Genomic DNA, 21840 nt, shown 5'->3' on the forward strand with positions numbered 1-21840 from the left:
GTGAAGAGTACTATCCAAACTCCCCATGTCCTTCTTCCAGTATCTTTAGTATTAGCATCACTAATGTTTCAACTCATCAGGTATCATCACAAGTCTTCAGGTGGACAACAAATAAAAACATTTCTGCTTGTTTCAAATTTTCGAATGAAAGCTTTGCACATTGTATTGACCTCTGACCTATTTTTGTGTGTGAATAAGGTAATTAAAAAAAACTAACATTAACCATTAAACATTGCTCCATTTTTTTACTTTCAATAAACACAATTTAAGAAAAAATCAATTTATTTTTAATATGTTAATAAATTCTATGCATGTCTGTCAATAAAATATTGTAAAAAATGATGATGAGAATTATACCTGCCTTAGTAAAGTATAAAAGTAAGGACGTTGTGTGATAACTGCTACACTTCTAAACAATATTTGTAACTCGACGTTGCTGAACAACACCCACCCCTAATTTTCCACCGTCCTCCCCCGCCATCGTCTGGTACCGCAATTAAACGCGCAACAATTAGCAATGCTTGCTAATTGATTGCTTTCCGGTAATCAAATTTAATAAGGTATCTGAACGGTACAATGGCGCCAGATTAAATGCATAGATCTATATACCACAACCTCAACGACCCGAGCAAATGCTACTGGGTCTGCCCTTAAAAATGATTCTAATTGAAGAAAAAGAAGAACAAACGCTATATAAGATTTTCATACGGAAGTTAGCCTTTATTAATTCATTAATTTTTTAATCGTCACTGTCATTTGTTTTTCCTCAAGTGAATTCAGTATTGACGTACTATTACAAGCAACACTCGGGATTTTTCGCTTTTATTATTTGGATTATTTCGTTCCTTCCTTGGAAATCGCCAAAAATCACTTTTACTTTTTTCTCTTCGAATCTATGCCATATTCATCATTTACAACATGATGCACTAATTTCACATGAAACCATTGGTCAGTAGTTTGCCAAAAAATTTCTCAAATGTTTAAGTCACGTTCATAAATAATTACTTTTTCTACATCAGCAATTTGCGGTAAACCTTTGGTTTTCAGATGACACAAATCTTCAACAGACCAACTATAAATCCTTGTTAGATAAACATAAATTATCCCGAAACACTAAAAAAAAACGCAATAAATCTTCAATAAATCATCGCAGGTCGCTACAAATTTTCTTTTCTAATGAAATGTTTTAATGGAACGTTTTTATACATAAGTAAAGTGTCGTAAATCCTAAATAAATCTCTATAAATAATTGACGGATCAATGAATCATTTATCACTCGACATAAATCACCATGCATGTTGGATAAACATAAATCATCATAAAACACACTGTACAACTTCGATAAATTATGGTAAATCGCAACATTTCTTTGTTCGAATGAAATGTTTTAATGGACCTTTTTTCTACATCAGTAAATTGCCGTAAATCCTAAACAAATTTCTATAGATAATCGATGAACCAATGTAGAAATTCAATAAATTATTTATTACTCGAGATAAATCTCCAATAAACTACTATAAATCCTTGTTAGATGAACATAAATCATTATAAAACACGCTGTAATTCTTCGATAAATTATGGTAAATGGCTTTTTATGGAACTTTATTCGTCTCGTTCTAAAACATCATAAATAAATAATAATAAATAAATAATAGACGGATTGATAATTCGACAAATCTTAGTAAATCGCTACGTATTTAATTTTCTAACGAAACCTTTTCATGGAACTTTATTCGTCTCACTCTCAGTAATTTCGAGGTAACTCTTTGATAAGTCACATCTATTCATGTTGTTTTTATATTCTTACCTTTTTCATGAACGACATAACGTTCGTGGGCAACATGGCGGATAGGTCAGTTCCTCTTTACCGCTGCAATTTATGTCCCGTTACATCGTGATGCTGTAGTCCCGTTCATCTACAAAGAATCATACGTCACGTAAATCGACAGCTCTAAATCATATTCGGTAAAGGTTTTCCCCTGACGAGCGACGATGCATACAAAACTCGATTTGGTAAACTGACGAGCAAACACAACCGATTCGCCTCTAACTAGATTTCGCTTCTGTTATAACGGCGGCCCGATTGGGAGCAAATTGACGGGAAATAGAGCGAATGCAGTCAGAAAAGTAAAGCCGCACAGAGTCACGTGGGTGGCGAAAAAAAAATGGCAGTTTTAAATGCCAAAACGCTAGCAATATTAAATATACAATAACAAAAAAAGTAGTCTAGAAAGGCTCAAGGAAAGTCTGCCATCTTCAGCGCCACTCTTATGGTGTCCAACACCTTGTACTGTACTGTATTGCACGAAGTATACCCTGAGAAAGTTCATAAAACATTCGTTAGTATTAAAACTGACGCTCCTTGCTCAGAAAATATTGATATAAAAATGATTCTTTTCACTACACCGTATTTAGTCGATCATATCACTTTCCTTGTTAACAAGTACCGGATCTCTGGGTTTTTTCCGGACTCTTGGAAGCCAGCTGAAGTTATACCCGTTCCAAAGAAAGAGCGTCCAAGTACCATTAACGATTTTAGACAAATCAGTTTCTTGCCAACCAACTCAAAGGTTATTGAAAAAATTGCAGGTATACAGCTGCGATAACAAAATCCTCCCAGGCTTTTCGACCTCTTCACAGCACTACTTCTGCCTTGCTTCATGTTACTGACGATTTGTTGAGGGCAGCGGATTCTAAATTAAACTCTTGTCTCATACTCTTGGACTACAGCAAAGCGTTCGACACCGCCCTTTCATTTTTAAAAAAAAATCTTCCTCAGAGATACCAAAGAGTACTTGTAGGATATACTCATTTAGATGCTATTGCTTTGGAAAGGGGTGTTCCCCAGGGGAGTATTCTGGGACCTATTCTGTTCTCAGTTTATACAGATGACTTCTCTACTTTTCTTAAATTTTGTAAGTATCATCAATGTGCCTATGATACTCAGTTATATGTGTCTTTTGTTGCAAGTGAAGTTTTAAATGCTGCTGCATCTAAAAATAATTTAGAAGGTGTTTGCGGCCCAAAACCTCTTATTGAATGCCAGCAAAACGTAGATGTTATTATTTGGAAATACATTGGACGAAGAACACAAGAAAGAAGAATTAGAAGAAGAAAGAAGAAGGGCCACACAAAAAGTTTTCATAATCTCGTATTTACAACTACTTGTTTTCTTTGTCCAAATGAATTTGTAGCAACAATATCGCAAATATGCAAGCAAGAGGAAAAAAAACAAATTTGTAGGTCATGTTTGCATTTTCCCAATTGGTAAGTAACAAAAATTTCATTTTAATATTGTATTTATTACTATAACATTAAAAATGTGTAAAAAAAGTAAAGTTTATTTTTTAATGGATAAGATAATACGATTAACGAGCGTGATTTAAAAAAATTACTTGAAAAATATTGCGGCGTAGGAAGAAAATTGTTCGAGTCCGTGATAGTCGCGCCCTTTGTCTCGTGGAAGGTAAATCCCCCATTAAAGGGGGTCCCAAAACGAATCTTTCGAGAGCTCCCCAGGCCACAGTCCATAAATTTTTTGGGACGTAAGGCCAGATGGCGTCTTAATGCTACCGTCCTCCGAACGTTTACGACACCTTCGAAGTTTCATAAACGTCGAACGGCGATTCTGGACTAGGGACGTGCGGATTTTTCCCGTTTATTAATTATTTGATAAAAATGGCGGCTGAGGACAAAGCAAACTTCAGTTTATTAGGTGCCAGCCTGCGGATTTAAAATCATTACTCACCACGTACAACACCGTCGTAAAATCAAACCACTTGCTGAAACTTTGCAGAAAATTACTGTGAATCGCTACATATTTACTAAACCAAACCGGTTTTTTGTTGTTTTGAAATCTACATTACTTACAACCATTTTAAATTTGTGACAAATCGCTATAAATAATATATAAATCGTAGTAGATAAACAAAAAGTCATTCGAAATCATTTGTCAATCGTCATGAATATTTAATAAACGCTATAAATCACTGATAAATCATGGTAAAACACTATAAATTACTGATAAATCGCTGTAAATGTTCGATAAATCGCTGTAAATGTTCGAAAAATCACCGTAAATCGCCACATATTTACTTTTCGAATTGGTAAAAACTTATTCACACCCAAAATTTCGGTAAACCTTTTTTGAGTCGGTGTAAATAATCAATAAATCATCATCGCTCAACGTAAATCTTCAATAAACAACTACAAATCACTAATAGATTAACATAAATCATTCAACAACACTGTACATAATTGATAAATCGCTGTAAATCTTCGACAAATCAGGTAAATCGCCACATATTTACGTTTTGTGGAAATTCATTTTTGTCCGGATAAGGACCACTCTCAACTATATACCACTAAATAGTTGTAAATCATCGACAAGTCACCGTTTGTGGAAATACGTTCGTCTCAACGATCTACCCCCGCATCGATTAGTAATTGGGTTTTCCCAAAAAAAATTAATTTGCTGTAAAGCTTTGATAAACTAGTGTAAATATTCTATAAATTGCTGCAAATATTCTATAAATAATAGTAAATCATTCATAAAACACCATAACCAAAAACTTTATAAATTAATCATTGAACATTTGATAAATAGCTGTAAATCTAATACTTAGTTTTCGAATAAAACCGTGTTGCAGAAATTCATTCGTCTCAACTGTCTAGCCCCGCATCTATTAATAATTGGGTTTAAAAAAAAAGTAACATGCGGTAGAACTTTAATAATGTAGTGTGAATATTCGATAAATCGCTGTAAATATTTTATAAATAATTGTAAATTATTGATAAATCGCTGTAAATCTTCATTAAAACCCCATAAATCTAGCACTAGTATAGACTAGTATAAATAAACGATAAATCGTGGTAAATCTTTAATGAAACGCCATAAATCATTAATATGAAACCAGAAGAGATTAATATTTGACAAATGATTGTAAATCTTCGATAAATCTGTCAATCGTTTAGGTCTCGCCGCGAAAAATGTATACGCTTCGTTAATTACTTACGCCCTGTATAACCAATTTTCGAGCCGAACCCTTCCGTCACAACGCGGACATCCCCGGAAATTTATTTTCATACGACCGGGAGGCGCAACAGCGCCGACGTGTATTACCAATTTACGCGTTTCATCCCTTAATTACGCGGGTTCCGGACCCCCGGGGGTAATCGAATAAAGGCTCCGGCGCTCGCAAAGACAAAACAATCCGGACCGGCGGAACGGGGGTGGGCGTGAAAAACTCCCGAGGAGCCTTTTCAATTACCAAAGGCGAAATTAAACATAATACGTTACCGTTTTAGGGTGGACAGGTACTCCGGCGTCCCTAATCCGACATATACCGGCACCCGATTTTCCGCGACTTCGTCAGTTTTAATTGCTTTACAACACGTGGGAATGTGTATGTTTAGGGGGGGGGGCAGGTTTGTCCAGGAGTTTAATTAAAAGTCGTCGTATCGATGTAATACGATACAATTTTTTTATATGAGTGTATGGGCTACACCACAACCCAGTGAAAATCGTCAATATCTTTATCCTGACTCAATTTCTAGTCTGTACCTGCTTAAATTTGTGTCGTCGTCTTAAGGCCCTCTCATGCTTTACCGTGGTTGATGTGTTTCGTTCTGCTTCTTCAATGTATTCTTTGCCGTATGTGCGGGGGACATGCAGGAATTTTGTCTTTGACAGATCGAACATGTTGACAATTGACAATTCTCAAGAACTTTGGATATTTGATAAGCGATGTTTTAAATGTAGGGAAGGACCACTCTGACAAATGTAATAAAATGTATTATGTAATGTTTGGTGTGGTAATTCTGAGTTCGTTGATCGATATTGACAAGTTTTTCTTGGGTGGAATAATTATCTGGTTCCACGATTATGTTCGGCAACTGCTGCGAATCATATATGTCGAAGTACTAATACCCTCTCATACTCCTTTGGTGTGGTTGATGTATTCGTCCTGCTTCTTCGATGTATTGTTTGCTGCACGAACATGGGACATTTTTGTCTTTGATAGATCATATATGTTGGCAGATTTGTGGAAAAGTAAAATCATATTTCTCAAGAACTTTGGATATGTGGATTAGTGATGTTTTGAATGTAGGGAAGGATCACTGTGACAAACGCAATCAAATGTATTTCGTAATGTTTGGAGAGAGGACAAGACTAAGTAAAACTACGCGTTTTACAATAACGCTCGCCATTTGCAATAAATAAAAGGGCCGGGTCCGACCCAAAAATATCAATTCCTTTTCGACCTGGAGCTAATAGAAAATTGATCCGATTCCGCCGTACCGGCATATTACGTTATCTTTTATCCGGCTCATCCGTTCAGAGACGGAACGGTATTATCGGAATAGGACTTGGCCTTTTAAAAACAAAAGCTCCGCCGGATGCAATCTGTTTTACGACAATAACGAATTTTGGAGACGAGCGAGGAGGCTGTAACGGAATAGATGGACTCTTCGATGGGGCCCGTCGGTATGTCGATCATTCCACTAATTAAACTTTGACCAGATGACCCTTAGCGGGAATGCCCGTTATTAACCGCTACGTGCAGTGGCGGCGAACGAAACCAGTCATTTTCAAAGATGACTGAATGATTGACCACGTGATACTATGTATTAAAAAGAAAATACAAAATTTGGTATACGTTGGTTTTCAGTTTTTTGTTGATAACCGCGCCACCCTGTATATTTTTGACGCACCCGCAATTTTGACTTCAAACTTTACACTTACTAACTCATTCATATTACGCGGGTCGTTGCGCGTATTAGAATGGAGGAAAATTTGAAGCCCGTATTTCCAACCATTCGAATGTTATCCCGCTTCAAACACTTCCCAAAGTTCGGACTAGAGGAACAGAGAACAGACAAAACTAAAGTCTTTCTTTAAAATTAGGAAATTGTAAGTTAAAAATTAAAATTGAATATCAGAAACAACTATTGCATCTACTGAATTTGTTGTAGAGATATTTTATGTTTTTTTTTCTTCTGTTTTACTCGTACATTACTTATAACCATGCTTTCAAAATTCGAAGCTGGACGATATCATCAATTTCTTTTTTAATTTTGTTCAGCTATTATCTGAAATAAAAGTCTTTTTTTTTTGAGGGAGTTGGAGGTGGCACTTCCCGGAGGGTGGTGCAATCCAGGTTTACCCACTAAAACACCCCCAATCTACAGCATCGGCTGCTAGGGTCCTTAGCTGTTAACCTCTATTGCAGATTCTAATTTTGTTATCCCTCATTTGTAACGTCTTCTAAGCTTTTCTAAATATATCAATGTTCTTTAAATATGCAAGTGTGTTTGTAGTCTGTCCTTTTTTCAAATTGTCTTCAAATAATGGACTTATTTGATATGCTTGTCTTTGCGTGTTATGTGTACTGTTTCAGGCCTAGAAAGTTGTGTAGATTTACTTCTGGTTCTATTTTTCGAAGCAGTCTTAGTTCTACTCCAAGTGTTTTGCCAGTCCTCTCTAATTTTTTCGTTTTTCTAATTGTCTAAACTGTTTTCTTCCTATTACTGGGCCATTTCTTGTTATAGTTTCACAGTTCCGTCGGTGTGTTTACCTCAATCTTTTGGATATATTCTTTGTATCTTTTTCTTGCAGATGAGTATACAATACTGCTATTGTGTTCTGCAACTGCTGATAAGTTTATTTATCTTAGTCTTGAGGCTTTTCCATGTTCCATGGTAAATATTTGGTAAAACTTTTGATATGTGGTCAGAGATGTTTTGACTGTAAGGAAGGACACCGGCGGCAAGTGTGGGGTTGTTTTGTGCCTCATTGCTATTGTAAGGTTGTGGTGAAGTGTATTTTTTGATGGAACGCTTAATATCTTTAATGTGGAAATTATTAGAGAGAAAAGCAAATATAAGCTGTTTTAATTCTGGGTTCAGTGACTCGGGTTGGAAGTGACAATGCATTCCACATTAAATATATTAAGCGTTCAATGAAGTAGTGCACTTCACCACATACTTTCAATAGCAATGAGGCCGAAAGCAATCATACACTTGCCACTGTTGTCCTTCCTTACAGTCAAAATATCGCTGAACACATTTCAAAAGTTCTATAGAGATATAAGTTCAAAACCAGATTTACCACTTGCCCAAAAATCCATTTGAGATGCCAGGAGTTTACAGCATTACGTGCATATGCGGCAAAGAACATGAAAGAGCCTTAGGACTAAGATAAATAAACTCATCAGCAGTTTCCGAACACAATCACTAAACCGGACATAAAATTTTATTCGTTAAAACTAAAGTTGATTTTTTCTACCAACGAAAAATCCGAGAGTCTATAGAAATGCATAAGCAACGAGACGGTGTTTATGCTCCTTAATTATCTCCGCCCCCCAGAGTAAAGTGCGAGCCAGTTACAGTCAAGCTCTGAAGAAGCCAACAGGATGATTGGCGAAACGTTAACTAGTTCGAGTCAACAAAAACCGACGCAGCAGGAGTCCAGAAGTTTTGTAAAAAATATTACTGTAGCCTGTGGAAGTTTCTTTGAAAAATCATTTAAATCATAACCCAAAAATGTCAAATAAAAAAAACAGTCTTACTCTTTCAGTTTCATATTCAAACCCCAGGTCACGAATCACCAGAAAAAAAAACTAGCGAAAACACTACGCTACGTTGCCAGGCAATTTAAAGCAATTATCAAGGCAACGGCTGTTAATTAAAGTCGGTCGATAAAACCGAAAACGCGGTAAATAATATTATGAAAAATATTAAACAGGAAACTTCGCGTCATATCTAAAAATCTATTTCTATAAAAATCTTATTTCACGAAGCAAACGTGCAAACTTTGTCCGGCCAGTAACATTTATTGGTTTCTTTCGGGAGACGAAGCGCTTCCGGGCGAAAACTCTTTAATTAATATCGCTCCCGTAACGCGAATTCTCTCCTTCAGCCCACCCCCTAGAGTCCCCCTACATTATTTTCTTCTTAACTCGCCAGACTTGTATCGTTTTATACGCCTTATTTCATAATAAGCTAAGCACAAAAACACTAAAATCACCGGGAAACATTTCCCAAAGCGTTTGACTCTAGTAGTAGGCGTTGGTCACTTCTGCATCCTTCGCTTTTCGGGTCTATACAGGTTCCTTACTAACCAAGGTTGCGCCTTTAAACAATAGATGGCAGCACATATGAACGGCAACCAATAATATTTAAATTTTAACTTCTTGCATTGCTTTTTCTCTATCATTGACTCTTTCTACTAATTAGTTCCCTTTCCTCCAGGTATTCGCGGTGAAGTCAACGTGATTAGCAACAGAGTGTCTCTGAAAGACACTTTCTTAGGCTTCGACAAGGGGGTGGACAATAGGCCTAAAAAGAAAGACGAGATGAAATATATGCGATCAATGGAAATGACCGCGATAGAGATGGGATAGACTTAGAGCTGGTGAAACAATTCAGCCAACATTAAAAAAAAAACTTAAGAGACGCGAGCACTGGAAATAATGCTAGACGAAGGAAGATGGAGGGCACGTAGTAGACTCCATGGTTGAGAGACTAACCAGATGGAAAGAGAAAAATTTGATAATTTTACTTCAAAAAATTAACAGTTTACGAATTCTCCTACAAATTGGGTTGCATATATTTAATTCGATTTAATATTCGGGGCAGCTTAAAATATCATACATTATCTCACAAATTTTGATTATTATTTAATATCGCGTAGTCAGGATGCGATGCTGTGTCTCGCTAAGCCTATTAACGACAACGATATTTCACCAGCACAATATCCGTCTAGCCACAATAAACGTTTATAATTATTATACGGTTGATAGCACATTAGCCGTTTCGGAAAAAAATTGGTCACGTTGGTTTTTCACTCTCCCCTATCCAACTAGAGTAACTTTAACCGTTGATAAAAAAGGTTATGCTTTCTAATTTTTTTGGCTTTTGACTGCGGCAAAAATTAAAATTTAAAAGTCTATTTGATCACGTATGTGACGGTAAAGTTACGGTGGCGAACATAAATTGCTTCAGTTGTTTGTCTCGCATTGTTTCGAGGATCTTAAGTTTTGAAATTTCAAAGTGCTAATTTTACTATTAGAGGCTATTAGATTGGAAACTCGACTACTACTAAGGCAAAAAAAATACTCCTTTCACAAATGACACCGCATTTGAGCTAGTAATTCATTTATTCAGCAGCCCTTCATTGTGGAACCGGCGTTGTCGCTTGGTGAGTACCTCATTTATTTACTTAAATTGCAGAGGTGTAGTGCAGCATATATGTATATTTTGTTGATTATCGGGAGGCCTTAAATAGCAGCAAGTATAATAAAGGTAGGTAAACTTCTATGTAAACCAACTCGTGTAGAGGTATGTCGTAGATTTCAAAATAACAATCCAGAAGTTTTTTAAATTGCGACTACATTTTTTTGTGATCTCTCAGAGGTATAAAAAAATATAGTAATTAAGTATAATATAATAATTAAGTACTTTACAGTACCTCAACAGCAGTTTATTCTGTATTAAGTGGGTGGTGCCAGAGATAAACCGTAACAAATATTTGTTTAAACATAAAATTTTTATTTGAAACGTAAATGGACCGTTTTAGTTTTGATTAAACATTTTAATCATTAATAATCATTTTTGTCTTGCGTGTTAATAGATTAACAACATTCTTATTATTGTATTTTTCTGTTTTCTAAGTAGTTCTTGGATTAACGAAAACAGTCTTTTTTAAGGCTATTGATTATATTCGCGGAAAATAAAGGTACATTATAAGAATACAGGTAAATATTTATTAGAATCTTACAGTTACATATTTTTGAAGGTTCCTGTGTTTTAACAGTAGATGTGCCCCTGTTAGAAGAAGTCATGGAAAACAACGCAGAATTCGAAAACGAAGTGAAGATGGTAGTCGAACCTAATGACAATTTACAAGACGATTTACCTCAGCAAATAAAAAAACGGATTTGAGGACTGGTTTGAAAATAAACTAACCAAAACTAACCAAAACTATCGCCAAATAATGTTATTGTCATGGATAATACCTCATATCATTGAGCCCAAATTAGAAAAATTCCAAATACTTCTTCAAACAAAGAAGAAATTAAACAATTTCTGTACGAAAATGATTTATATTTTGAAGAGAGCTACTCGAATAGGAACTTCAAATTTGATTCAATAGCACAACAAAACGGACAAGAAATCTAGAGATTACCTGCTGCACTTGGCTGGGTACGAATTTAATCGAACGGTGTGATCACTGACAAGAAATCAAGATTAGCTTAAATATTTGAGCCACATAATGAGAACGGTTGGACACTGGAAGAAGAAAAACGTAAAATTATCTTGAAATGACATGGCATGAGTGCAATTTTTCCGTTGTTTCATTATTCGCGGAATTTTTTTGTGAGAATGTGAAGAAATTATTTTTTTATTGTCTACTATCAGAGGTAAATCATTAGCGATGACGATGGTAACGCAGCTAATTTAAACTAATATTGGTTCTACGCTAAGGCGCAGACCGCACGCTGGGATTTATAACTTAGTCAAAACTAACGAAGTAATTTATGCCGAATTCGTAGAACAAACCCCGCGACTTGGTTATATTTACGTCTAACTCGTGTCTAACTCGATTAGGAGACGCGACGTTTTGTTCCGAAAACTTGAAAATTGACGATAAACCGCGCCTCGCGCTGTTTGCACGGAACTAACCCCCCCCACCCACCGGAACACAGAATTTAATCTAATAAAAATGCGTATCTCGTTGGAGATCGAAAAGCACGCGTCACGCCAATTTGCATTCAATCACGAGCGACAAACGTCCGTATACGCGGTCAAGGCAGCCGGCTATTTTCAATTATTAGAAAACGCGTATCGCACCATATACAGTGAAAACTCCCTATAGCGAGACTCGGTATAATGGAAAACTCTGTATTACGAACAAAATTTGTTGTTGTACCATTAGGTCTCCATACAGAGCCATGTATTAATACACTCTGTATAACGAATTTCTCACTCCCTAAACCCAAAGAAAAACGGGCACATCAGGTAACAAAGTAAGGAATGTAGGCCGACTTGTAATTAGTAGAGTCTATTACCTTCTCAGAATTCCTCACCCTAATAATCTACTTACCGAAAACCTGGTCGTCCTACGTGTTTTTCTCATAATAAGCGATTATGTTAATTCCTTTATCGGTATGTACAAAAGCACACCAGTGTTTCGATCACTTTCAAGTTGCTTTAATTCGGGAAATAGAACGGGGAGAAAAGAAAAGTGTTGTGTGACGTCGATACGGACTTACACCGTCGACTGTATCCACGATTTGGAAGTGCAAAGAAAAAATCATTCAAGCATTTGCCGGTCACTTGCAAGGCAAACAAGTCTGCATGGATGACATCGCAAATTTTTGAAGAGGAGATACGGAAATGGGATACACAATTAAATGGGAGGAACATATTACTTCTCTTAGATAACTGCCCTGCACATCCTCATATTCCAAATCTATGAAATATTGAATTGGAATTTCTTTCGGCCAAAACAACAAGTGCCAATGGGACAGAGCGTAATTACAACAAGCAAGAAAGGGTGAGGAAGAGCACCAAGACGAAGAAGAAGATGAAGAAGTTGATCTGAGACCACCACCAACCATTCAACAAGCCCTATATTTAGTTAAGTTGCTAGAGATGTTTTGTATGTATCATTGGGAGGATGCGCCTCTCGAAGAAATGGTGAAAATACCTATTTATGACCTATTATTTGAAAAATTAAATGTAGTTTCTTAAATATTTATATAAAATTTTCCTAAGTGGTTTTGCTTCATCATACCTCATCCGAGTTCGATACCCTTTCAAACAAATAAAGCTGAAAATCGTCGTTTATCTTCTACCCAGAATCACATTCATAAATTTGAAAAACTAACGTCAACTCTAGTGAAAGTACGAAGCTTTTCTTAACTACTAAACACTTTGATAAATGTATCAACAAACCAGCTCTTTGAGACGGAGAATTTAGTTCTTGCAAAAGATTTCAACGTCAACGTTAAACTGCCATCTGAAGCAGCAATGAAGTTCGATTTGAAAAATCTCTAAAAAAACCAAACCTCTTAAATTTAATATGCCATGGTACGGTAGTCATATACAAAACTGAATATTTTTACAGACGGATCCTATCGTCAACTTAAACCAGATCCTATATCACCTATAGAAGACAACCTTGAATCTGTCATTAAGGCTTTTTCTCTATCCTTGAAAAAGTCTATCACCAGAATTAGCAAAATATCCTGCTCCTATATAAAAACCCCTTACAGGCAAAACTGAAGTTTCGTACTTAATTCCTTTAATTTTATTGAACAATTACATTACATTCGATGCACATGATATTCTGGTTAGTTTCGACGTAGAATCCCTCCTTACTTAAGTCAATCTTCTTAATAGAAAATTGCTTGTCTGGAACATATTTGATAATAACATTCCAAATTGTTGAACAAACATATAGGTTGTCCGTTATCACTCGTTTACATAGCCGTAAAACTATCCAATCTAGAGTCCACAGTTTAGAGAAATTAAGCACTTCAGACATTTGCCACTGTTGTACTTTCTTACATTCAAAACATCACTGACCACATATCAAAAGTTCTAACCAGATTTACCACTTGTCCAAAAATCTCTCAAAATCTTCTATCCTTCAAAGACAACATTCCATTTGAGATGCCAGGAGTACACAGCATTCCATTCATATGCGGCAAAGAATACATTGGAAAGACAGGACGAAAAATATCAACTAGACTCCAAGAACATGAAAGAACCTTAAGACAAATAAACTAATCACCAGTTGTCGAACAGAATCACGAGTCCGGACATAAAATTTTATTGGGTAAAACTAAAATTATTACATGTAATCAATTCTTCTACCAACGAAAAGTCCGAGAAATCTAAAAGCAACCAAACAATCTTAATTGCGACTCAGATCTTTACGTTTCACCAACTAAAAAATGAAATAAGAAGTGTTGTGGTACGCACATATCTCTTGTAAGCTAATACATATGTGGATAATTGACTATCTATAATTATTCTCTCAAGATTATTCAAAAAAATTTCACTTGAAACAAGTGACCAACAAGAACCCATAGACAGTGCTGAGCTTTGTCTAAAAAATTTATTATCAAATTTAAAGAAATTTTGTTCTAACGCCAAAAGAAAAACTAGACCATCGATTAAAACTTTTGGTGGAATGCTAGGGTATAAATTTTTGACATAAAGAGAAATCAACATCTCACTCACTGGAATGTCAATATTCTTTAAGTCACTGGTCAACTCTACTGAATTTTTGGTAGAATAAATGCTCCGAAAGCCACTTTGATTTCCAAAAGCTAGGTTAACCCATGAAGCTAGATTGTAATAAGGTGATCAAGTCTTTATGTATCTTAGCAAGCCCAAAAAATGAAGGTGTTTTGGGATTTGTAGGCTATAATCTTTCTTTATAAGTTTTGAATATTTCAAGTGTTAATAAAGCCCGATCTAAATCCTGTTAAAGAAAGAATTACTTGGTGTTTGTCACATCACATATAATACTAATCAACCTCTAATGGAAAATTTGCTTCTCTATAATTAAATTTAATGGGGATTGAACGATTTCATTAAAATTATACAAAATCTAGCTTGAATTGCTTGAAGTCGTTTATATTTTTGTAACCACAAAAAACTTCACGAAAGAAGCAAAGTGAGAGTTTTCTTTTAAGAGTGTCCAGGTCGTAATTTTTGTTATTCCGCACACCGGTGACCGGTGGAAGTAAATGTAACGTATTCCTCCTACTCACTTATCCTCGTACGCGTACTTTATGGATTCTTTTGTTTCCATCTAAATCCCCCAGCTTCGAAGCGTAATACTAAAAAATGGCGACGTATTAATTCGCGTCGCGCGACTTTTTCGTGGGGTAATTTCCGAACGCTGCCGCTTTTTATTAGCGCATAAATCAAGCAGGAAGTTCCGCCGCCGCCAGGTGGGGGCGGATAAGTTTGACGGTGAGAAAGCGGCCCCCTTTTTTTGTCACAGGCCGAGACCCTTTGACTTATATAAGTAAAAATAATGAGCCCCCGCCGTGGCCCGTCAAAAACGGACGATCTACGGTGTGCTTAACTGAAGAAAATTTAAATTAACAGAACGTAATCATCTCACCCGCCTGTGAATTGCAAGTTGCACTAATTTATGGGTCAGAGAAGAAGCAAGTGGTTTTACAAACGACGCTTTTGTATTGTATTTACTTTGGTAACCGGTAATCAATTTTATGTGTCGACGATGGGCGAGTGCCCAATAAAAGTAAGAAGAAGAAGTTCTATCTGTGTTTTTAACTTCTCATTTGGGACACTCAAGTATAGTATTGCATTGTATTATCGAAGGTTAGATTGTTAATAATTTTGACTCCTTAATATACGTTTTTGAGTCAATTGTTAGTTAAAATATCACGAAGATTCATAAAAAGATAGTTTACGCTATTTGGAGTTGGAACAAGAGTATCGCAGAATCACAGACTCAACACTCAATCCTAGAAACGACACTGTACCACTAGTTGCGATCATTGCCTAAGCAGATATTAAAATTACCACATTGTTTCTGATAGCTATAAAACCTTACAGTTCGGGTTTTGTCTGCATTGAAATATAGACAAATTTTTCCATACCATGGCATCAATCTTTCGAGTACCCGACGGCACTCCTCTGAGAAGTGATCATCATCATCATCATGTGCTTACATCACAAAAAACGTATGAAGTAAAATTTTCAATATACAATTTACATAAAATATATAGAGTAGAGATCCCAAAACCGAACGTTGACGGACACCCATCTCAATGTGTTCACTAGCGGAATTTACACTTTCCCTGTTGATTGGCTATAAAAATATGACACGTATCTGCAAAAGACATTAACGACTCTAAGAAAGCACACTCAAAATCTTAAAAAAAAACTATTTGGCACAAGTCAATTTCTTTTTGGTCACGATACTCTTTTTATTATCATGATCATTAACACCCTTAATAATACTCGGACCAATCTTGTTCTTATCCAACTAAATGGCTTGGAGTCACTGATGTTTCCAATAATCCGGGTTGTTGAACAAACATTCGACTTGGTCAGTCGTTTCGAAATACTTCAATCTCTATCAAAACCGATCAGGACTTTTCTATTACCAAATAAAAGTCAACATCCTAGTTCACAAAGCGTATTAACAGATTTACGAATTAAAATAACCCTGCCCGTGGCTTCTTAGCAGCGAATCACCTACCTATGTGTATTCTTTGGTTACCATTGACCACGGAATATCACTTGAACAGTACACAGATAGTAAAAACAGCGATTTATAAACCAACGGGAAATTATGCATTTCATTTGTTTTCTAAGTGGTTGGCTGTCAAAATTGACAGATGGAGATGTCCCATTTCTGCAGTAATATAAAACGCAAGGCATTTATGTAGACTTTTGAGACAGTACGTAGCACGATCCTGAAGCCCACTTGTTCTTTGGTCCGCTGCCTGATTTATTCAAAAGGCATGAAAAATATCTCCAGTGCCTTGTGAAAGGATATTTTCGAAAACTGGCATCGTCGCTAGCTCCAGCAGAATCAGACTTTTAACAGAAACGTAAAACTACAAACGGCAAAATGTTGCGAAACTGTGATTACAATTCGCGTACCCACGTCTAGCGAAAGAGGGATGATTTATAGCGTTTCGCGGCGGCTGTATCTCGGTCGCAGGCGGCTATGAAAGTTTTCCAAACCCGCGTCGTCGAGTTGTACCCCGACTAGATAAAAGGCGATTCTATCGGCCAACGTTGTTTCATCCTTTGTTTCGTTGTTTACCAGTCGTTAAGACCGATTCCGCTTTTTTTATTTTAATTTTATTTTGTACCATCGATAATGGTCGAGTGTCCTTGACTAACTTGCCCAAAGCAGCGTAAAACGAAAACTATTTTGGTTAACTTGATAAACCTCTTAAACATGTATAAGTTCGCTTTAGTAATAGTTCTTTTTAGCGATATGGTTTGCGAAAAGCGATTTTTTTAATGTGACAACGTTGCCACGAAGAAAATCTTACGCTATTGTAAGTTTTTTGTGGGAAAGGTGACTTTTGGCAAGTGAAAAGGTGTTTTTGGCAGAAAAGACTGCAATGCAAAAATGCCATGATACTGTGAACTTGGCGCATCTTATCAGGTTATCATAGCAACCGTATTTATATTAAGCAATTTGACGGTTTTGGGTCTGTGATCTCTCATAATTGACGTCACACTCCAAGAAATGTTTATTCTGTCTCCGGCAATTTAATATGTATTGAAACATCTACGTCACGAGACCAACCCACGGCTCGACCGAGAACGTCGTTTAGAAAACAATTTCGCAGATTAATTGTATGCGAATCGCGGATAGCGGCAAATTTAACGGGACAATCGTTGAATTTTAACCGAAGGATTAAAATCAAACACTGCTGCGACAATTGTCATTTTCATTGTTGCCCGATGTCCTCTAGCCGAACAATGATTTCACTTTTTCTTACAACGTTGCGTTCGATGGGTTAGGTTACTTGGGACCAAAATTTTGACACTACATTTGGGCTACACCTCGCAAATAAAAAAGGCGGGTATCAGTAACCAAGTGTGGATATTCTCTTTTGAAATTCAAAAAAATATTTGAGAAATACTCATATACTACCACGGCATCACGAGAATTGTTTGGTAAGGATGTCAAGATTTCATCGGAGCGTATGAACTTTTGGTTAGTAACGATTGTTCTTGTTCTGTGCGGGGAACGTTTTGAAAAATAATTTAGTTTAGTCGTTTATAGGAATAATCTGATTAAATGTGAATTACTTGAAGAGCTTGTCCCACCTCATATTCGGAGAACTGCTTTATATTTATATTTATATTAGAGTTAAAATTAATGTTACTGGGTACACCTGAGATTTCTCTTTTGTTTTTAATAAACGACCAAAATTTTTTACTATCTTTTTTAAATTGATGTTGAATTTTCACTGGATAGCTTTTATGGGAGTCGCTAATTTCAGATATCGTATTGTGCCAAGCTTTAACGACATTAAATTTGTGTAAAAAAGTAAACGCGATGTAAAAAAGATGTTTACTCTATTATCTTATGCAAGCTGCGAAAATGACAGCAACATCATTTTTTTAAAATGGAATGCCTTACATTTTATTGATTTAAATAGTAGATATTTTTTCCTGCCGTTTTTGAGATATTTCAGTATAAATATAATTGTCATTCGATTTCTTCGAAGTCTGCTTTGAAAGCAATCATATTATCTATGTTTGCAATTGTTTTACAATGTTAGAAAATGTGCCAGTTAAGGATTATTTACATTTAATTTAGCACCAAGAGGGCTCACCTCCACATAATGTCCAACCGGATACCGCTTATCTAAATAATAAATATAGACTTTAAATAAGTTGGCAAGGAACTATCAAATGGCTTGCGAACAGCCCCGACCTGAATCCGTGTGACATTATTTGTGGGATACTTAAAAAATTAAATTTAATATAATAGGCTTGAAAGTTTACAAGTGACAAGAAAAAGACTTAATATCGTTTTCCAAAACCTAAACAGAGAAAACCCTGATTTTATCAACTTGCGTATTAATAGGAAATTAAAACGAAATATTGTCGGATGTATAGAAAATAATGGAAGTTATGAGGAAAATAATTAGCATTAATTATTAATATTTTTATTGTTTGAATAATATAATTTTTAGTTTTTATTAGATGTCAAAAGTGGAACATTGTTAAAACAATTGCAAACGTAGATAATATGGTTGCTATCAAGAAAGACTTGAACAACAATAAAACAATATTACTATTGTCCAGAAATCCAGAATGATAATTATTTTTAAACTGAAATATCTCTAAAACCGTCAAATTAAATGTTAATAAGCCATACGTTTTTGAAATCAGGAAAAAAAGATCAACGATTTAAGCTAATAATATATAGGATATTCCATTTTAAAAAAACGATGTCATGATCGTCATTCGTTTTTTCTGACATTGGCATAGGTTAATAGAGCAAAAATCTTCAAGCTTCTGTATTTACACTTTTTTTCTTCTATCGTTCAAAATTAACACTGTAGGTGGGTGTCAAAATATAATAAATAACCGTGTACGTCGCGTATCGATTCCGTAAGAAAAAATTGACCGTAGGCTCCATACCTGCGTCGTTCGGCCTCCGGCGGCGGCAACCTGTGGCGGTTCACGAAAAAACCGCCCGTACGTCGGACGTCGCGGCGCCCTATATGAAATCGACACTTGCCCCACAAGACGTTTCGCACAAGAAAATGACGCTCCCGCTTCCCCCCCCCCCACGGTCCCGAATTTCTGTCACCCTTTTTTTGTTTCGCACCTCGTGTGCGCTTTGTACGTTCGAGATCGCGGAACCCGACGTCCCGGACTATTCCGCGGGCAAGACTCCGGTGTAACAAGTAGGTAGACGAGACGGCCGGGTCGTGGGATGCGCGCGCAGTCCACGAATCGAACCCGGCGGGGTGCGGAGCGTGGCAATCCTTCCGCCGTATACACTTGTTGGGCGCTATCTCGCCGGAGGGGCAGTCGTTTTTGGTCGAAGGGTCTCCCAATTAGCGTGAACCGTTCTGGATCTTGCCAGTCCGATTTTCCGCGCGACCTTTATGTCGATAAACGTTTTCGGCTCGGCCTCGCCAGAGGATAAAGTTGTTTGTATTTCCTTCGGGTAAATTACCTGCACCTCACTGCGTCGGCAATATTAATGGTCCTTGGCGAACAATATTGACCCGAATCTTCCGTTTACGTAATCCTAACCCGAATATTCCATCGCCTTGCCCTAATCACGTTTCGCATTTACGAACTCTAAGTTCGATAAGGACTACACAACGGCATGCGGTGGGCTAACGGTCCAACCATATTGGCCCACCTGACGTTACTCACCAAAACTAATCTCTGGCGCGATTCGTGTTCTGTGGTGGTTTCTGTGCAGTAGCATTGCACGCGGCGCGTTAACCTCCGTTCGCTCCTAGCAGAATCTGTTATATTTCAGAAAAACCTTGGTATCGTTCTTTTTTGGTGTGACTCTATTTCGGTGGTGTTTGGTGTTCGTTTTTAAGTGTTAAAGTTTACGCTGGTATGGAGGCCGGTTGGTCCTAGGTGGAAGCGGAGGAAGACCGATTCGATTTTTTTGGTATATCTTTTTTACATGTTAGTCTGTGACCAAAAAAAAAATTCCTAGATGGATGTCGGTAATGGGCGAATGTCCTTTGTTGACTTGCCCACTTTAAGGAATGCAAAGAGAGAGAGAGAGAGAGAGAGAGAGAGAGAGAGAGAGAGAGAGAGAGAGAGAGAGAGAGAGAGAGAGAGACGATTCTGTGGTTTAATGTAATTTTGTCAGAAGCGTGCGAAACTAGTTTGGATGATAAAAGGTCGTGTCTGGCGTCTAAACTTTTGCTTAAGGCGTATGGTATTTGTGTATGCAACAAACATTTAATTTTTTTCGTAATAAGTATGCGTTTGATCTGATTTGGCCTTATCTGGCTAATATTGACTCTTTTCAGATTGATCTTGAGTACCAGATTCTACCAGTGAATTGTGAGATTCTGGTTTTTCTAATGAACAGGTATTTCGGGAGATGTGCGAACAAAGGTGGTCCTCAGATTATGCATATGTCTAAGGGAGCTGATAGGGTGGGAATAATTGTTTTTATCCCACATCTTAATATTAAGTCAGGGTTGGTGTTGAACTGTTATTTTAATATTGATATGGGCAAAGTCAGTTAAGCATGCACTTCATTTAATAGGCACATAAAATTTGGTGCCCGCTGTAATAGTCTGTGATTCGAAAAGTGCCCTCCAGAATCTGATACTGGGTGTGCAAAAATTTTAGACTGCACTTGAGAATTGCCGTTACTGTATATGGAATAAAGGGCCGAATGTCCTTTGTTGAATTGTCCACGTTACGGAAGGCAAAAAAGAAGAAAAAATGTTCTCTGCTCTTGAAATTGTCAATAAGACCCGCAAATAGGAGGCGAATGTTTTTGTTCGTCGAGCCGGAGATCGTGAGTCCGTTTGAAATAATATCTCGTAATTACCAAATCGGGGATGTCGAGGGATAAGACCGCGTGCGAAGGTACCGGTGGCGCAAACGAAAACACGTAATTTCATAACCTATAAAGCAGATATCGTTGTAGATTTAAAGGCATTCGAGAGGAGACTGACGGAGGTGATAGCAAGTTTACATCCGTCCACGACCAGATGGAGAAGTAGTTTTTCATTTTTGCATTTGTGGACGTGTTTTATGTTACAAGCGAACGTTAATCTGTGTTTCTAGTTGTGCTGGTGGTGGTTTCAATATGCGTCGCTACGGGCGCCAGCCAGTGGATTTTCGACCCGGACACCCGCGTAGTCTCGCTGTCGCAATCTCTGTCGAATCACCCGTTCTTTATCCTGTCCACCGTCATTTTAAGTGAGTAAACCTTAACGACTTCGACTTGGGAGTTCCGCGACCTATTTTTCAGTGATAATTCTCCTCCTCGGGGTCCATAAACGGGTAATAGCGGCCTCTATAATAACGGCGAGAACCCGCGAAGTATTGAAGGACTTCAACATGTCCTGCGACGACACGGGAAAATTAATATTGAGGCCTCGCCCCGTGAGCATCACGTGACACTCCGCGTTCCTTCATTAATTGAATGTGTTTTATTTGCGTAACTTACTTTAACGTAATAACAAGATAAATTTTTAAATAAAATTATTAAACGAGCTGGTTTTATGTTCGAAATGTTCTTTTCCACCTTTGGTGGGCAAATATACTCTGGTCACTCGCCCAGGGACATGGACCTGTATACTTTTA

The 21840-nt window shown here is 37.0% G+C and overlaps 2 protein-coding genes across 5 annotated transcripts in view; one reads left to right on the top strand and one right to left on the bottom strand.

The window, feature by feature from the left end:
• The window catches only part of LOC132697851 (regulating synaptic membrane exocytosis protein 1), a 91572-nt gene extending 72156 nt beyond the window's left edge, over positions 1–19416 (bottom strand). For all 3 annotated transcript variants that reach the window (XM_060663550.1, XM_060663548.1, XM_060663551.1), the window contains exons 1-2: positions 19177–19416; positions 1808–1916 (exon numbers count right to left, since the gene is read on the bottom strand). In XM_060663550.1, the coding sequence (XP_060519533.1) occupies positions 1808–1843 (36 nt within the window). In that variant the 5' untranslated portion in view covers positions 1844–1916; positions 19177–19416. The remainder of the gene's footprint in view (positions 1–1807; positions 1917–19176) is intronic.
• Positions 19417–20958: 1542 nt separating this feature from the next.
• LOC132698488 (nuclear envelope phosphatase-regulatory subunit 1) lies at positions 20959–21749 on the top strand. 2 transcript variants are annotated; one of them, XM_060664590.1, is made up of 4 exons: positions 20959–21117; positions 21179–21250; positions 21319–21453; positions 21506–21749. In XM_060664590.1, the coding sequence occupies exons 1-4, from the start codon at positions 21090–21092 to the stop codon at positions 21652–21654; spliced, it is 384 nt and encodes a 127-aa protein (XP_060520573.1). In that variant the 5' UTR covers positions 20959–21089; the 3' UTR covers positions 21655–21749. The 2 variants fall into 2 exon arrangements, with proteins under 2 accessions (XP_060520573.1, XP_060520572.1); XM_060664589.1 differs by having other exon boundaries at positions 20966–21117; positions 21167–21250.
• Positions 21750–21840: the final 91 nt, after the last annotated feature.

Source organism: Cylas formicarius, unplaced genomic scaffold (assembly GCF_029955315.1).
Source record: "Cylas formicarius isolate icCylForm1 unplaced genomic scaffold, icCylForm1.1 PGA_scaffold_2__14_contigs__length_35257938, whole genome shotgun sequence".
Lineage (NCBI taxonomy): Eukaryota > Metazoa > Arthropoda > Insecta > Coleoptera > Brentidae > Cylas > Cylas formicarius.